Raw genomic sequence first — 3,101 nt, 5'->3', positions numbered from 1 at the left:
AGCGGCGGCCCTCGCATCGCGGTTCGCGCCCCCTGTACCCCCAGCCTTCCCGTGCGGCTCGCGGATCCCTGCGCCGTCACCCGGAGCCCCCGGCGTCGCCACGCTGTGCCACGCTTCGCCGCGAGACCGGCGTTACTCGCGGCCCCTTTACCCTCTGCCGTCGCCTCGCGGGTGCCTGTGCCCTTACCCCGTGGCCCCCGGCGTCGCCGCGCCTCGCCACGCCATGCCGCATAAGTCATCTGCTTTCACGTTAGCGATTTTTACTCAGTTCCGAAACTTTTCCACCAGAGTTGAGTGTTTCTCAGTTTCTGCCACAGTCGCACCTGCCCCCTCCCCCCAACCGCTTTTTCCGAGAACGTGCCGCCGATGATCGCAATTCTAGGCCCTTCGTCCATCTCTTCATTTTCAAAAACAGAGAGCACTAAAAGTTTTTGTTTGTTTTCAGAGCGGAGATTTGATTTAGACAGCCTATTGGCACTAAATCTGAACAACGTCGGCAAGTTGACCCCGTATGAAGGCGAGCAGGTTAAGCTGCTGTCAAAGATAGAAGCCTACAAAGTGAGTTTCTTGCCATCACCTTTACAACATTTTCTCGAATTCGTTCTTTACTGATCGAGTTTTTTTCTGGTTTTAGTCCAGTGACAATGCAGCGCCAACCATAGAACCGACTGCTGAGGCAGGGCCATCGGGGACAACTACTCACGAATCCTTGTCTGGGACAGTACCACAGGCAGCATCTTCATCCTTAGAGACAGCTGTGGATGCACAAGGAGCATCACAAAAGCATCCCTCACTTTCTCGAGTTGCACGGCCAGCAAAACGGAAGATAAGTGTATTCCACAACGAGCATGTCGTGGAGGAGCTGGTAAGATATTTACTTTGTAAAAGCTTTGAAAATTCGCTTGACAATTGTTGTGTTACCTGTATATTCATTGTGTTGTATCGTTTCAGGACTTGCTGGCCATATTGTCGTCTAGTTCTAATGGTAAGGCAATCTTAGCTTGTTACCGAGCTGGACAGAAGGAGTATGATGAGACTGGAGACGAGCCCCCCGCATTGACCAAATTACACAGGAAACTTATAGCTGATGAGATTCATGCGGCATTGATTAAAGAGTTGGTAGAACCCATACAGCATCAACTATTTGAAGGTGTTGCCCTGAAAGTTCGTGAAGTATTTCCCACAGAGAGAAAGGTAGGCCCTGAACTTTATTTGTATTTTTAAAAGTGACATCGTATTCGTTCCTCTTTCAGCATATAAAAATGAAATTTATTGAGTTTGGACTGTGTTTACTGTTGCAGGAGAAATGGTATGATGCCCCTCATTCAGTGACAAATGACACTAACCATCCGAAAGGCAAGATCCCAGACAAGTTCCGAAATGTCAAGAACCGCGTAAAGAACTTGGAGCGTGCTGGTTCTTCAAAACAATCAAAAAGTCGCAGTCAGCCTCGGCAGTATACTGGAACTCTGCAAAGTATTCTAAAAAAACGTGAGTCTTTGCTTTAAATATTGTTATATTGATCTTGTTTCTTTGAAAACGCCTTACTACCGCAGTTTTAAGGGTGTGCTCTTATTTTCTACGCCGTCCCATTGTATCTTGTTCAAAATTTAATAATAGGTGGACTTGTCTCTAATGCTGCACTTTTTGTTTACAGCAATTACTGATCTTGAGAGGAGTGCGGAGACATGGCTTCAAAAGTCTCGGAGTCCATGGCCTGTCGTTCTTGAGAAGTGGCGCGTGACGCTGCCACTGAGGCTTCGAGACTTGTTTAATGGAGAGGACCATTTCGTTAATTCGTACTTGGAGCAGTGGCCTGTGCTAAAGCACGCATCTGGATTTGAGTTGGTAAGTATTTTTAGATAAATCTAATTTCAGTATCCTTCACTACTTTTTGTAACAGTTTCACATGATTTAACTCATTAATTTAAATTAATTGCAGGTCCTGCAAGATTTTAAAGATATCTACCCGGAAGCAGACAATTTAATGTTCATTAAATGGGACCATTTTTTGAAAAGGACTCTCTCCATCGCAAGGAAGGATGTGAAAGATTCAAACATTAGAAGATTGTTGGTGCAAGACTCGTCCAACGATAGGGGTAAGTTTTATTCGAAACTAACAATTTATATTTTTATTTCGATTGTGTACTTATTTCTATTTTTCATTCCAGATGTGCAAGCTTGTATTGTACTGTTCGCACTTCCTGGAATCAGTGCAAACCGCTCAATGCAGGTGGATAAGAAGACAGAAAAGCTTACAATTGACCGCGCTCGAGACAGTTTTATCGTCTATTGCCAAGTGAGTGTTGTCGTTTATATTAGGTGACGCTAACACGTTTGTGAGTTCTGAAAACTCTTTCATTAATTGGCTGATCTTTTCCTTGTTTGCAGTCTGCAAGTACCATCTCCAATTTGATTGAGGCCCGGAGGGAGCTCCTGAAAGGCAGAGATGGGGGTGGGCAGCCTCTCATAGTTTTGGTTGGCAAATCTGAAACAGCAGTCACAGCTGTTTACGTCTCAGTTGCGGACTTGTTGTGGAAGTGTGACGGAGTTTTGGAAGCTGTCGACCTTTTCTTCAAATCTTTTTTTGCACTCCACATCGAGTACCCTCCAGAAAGTAGCCACATTCTCATCATTCTTCAAAAGGCTGTGTATGGCCTATCCACGGAGTATGACAAAAATTACAATATTGATTATGGTTGGCTCAGTGTGTATGAATCATAGAATTTATATTGTTTTGATTTATTGTTCACTTGCATCCTTGATTATTTTTCTAGAATGCTCTTTTGATTTGATTGTTCGTCACTTACGCTTCTTGCATTAGTTTTCCGTTCAGTTGTTTTGATTTCCTCCTGATGGTGTTCTAGTCTCATCCATTTTGAAGTTGTAGTTGAACTTTAATTAGGGTTCATTTACTAGCAAGATGTTACTCTGCCCAGTCTGTGATGACTACAGAAGTCCAAGCCATGCAGACTTTCAGTCTCACATGCGGCTTTTTCACGAAAATCTAGCAGCCTACGTTTTAAAATGTAAGCAGCCAGAGTGCGATAATCGCAATTATTTCTCTATGCATGGGTTCATGCGGCACATGAAAAACCATC

General features: G+C 44.1%; 1 protein-coding gene across 1 annotated transcript; it reads left to right on the top strand.

The window, feature by feature from the left end:
* The first annotated feature begins 351 nt into the window (after window positions 1-351).
* On the top strand, window positions 352-2,877 carry LOC113215461 (uncharacterized). The gene is made up of 8 exons (XM_052275712.1): window positions 352-558; window positions 635-865; window positions 952-1,194; window positions 1,302-1,491; window positions 1,658-1,848; window positions 1,943-2,099; window positions 2,172-2,299; window positions 2,392-2,877. Exons 1-8 carry the CDS (start codon window positions 367-369, stop codon window positions 2,722-2,724), a joined length of 1,665 nt encoding a protein of 554 aa, XP_052131672.1. The 5' UTR covers window positions 352-366; the 3' UTR covers window positions 2,725-2,877.
* The last annotated feature ends 224 nt before the right edge of the window (window positions 2,878-3,101 follow it).

Source organism: Frankliniella occidentalis, unplaced genomic scaffold, assembly GCF_000697945.3.
Source record: "Frankliniella occidentalis isolate FOCC.00 unplaced genomic scaffold, Focc_3.1 Scaffold795, whole genome shotgun sequence".
In the NCBI taxonomy this organism is placed as follows: domain Eukaryota; kingdom Metazoa; phylum Arthropoda; class Insecta; order Thysanoptera; family Thripidae; genus Frankliniella; species Frankliniella occidentalis.
The sequence above is the reverse complement of the archived record's forward strand: the minus strand, read 5'-3'. Positions and strand labels throughout refer to the sequence as shown.

Excerpts from the sequence above, each read along its gene's own strand:
- LOC113215461 (XM_052275712.1), top strand. The coding sequence starts at position 367 with ATGATCGCAATTCTAGGCCCTTCGTCCATCTCTTCATTTTCAAAAACA. Across the intron at positions 559-634 it reads CAAAGATAGAAGCCTACAAA|TCCAGTGACAATGCAGCGCC; the intron begins GTGAGTTTCTTG and ends TTCTGGTTTTAG. Across the intron at positions 1,195-1,301 it reads TATTTCCCACAGAGAGAAAG|GAGAAATGGTATGATGCCCC; the intron begins GTAGGCCCTGAA and ends TTACTGTTGCAG.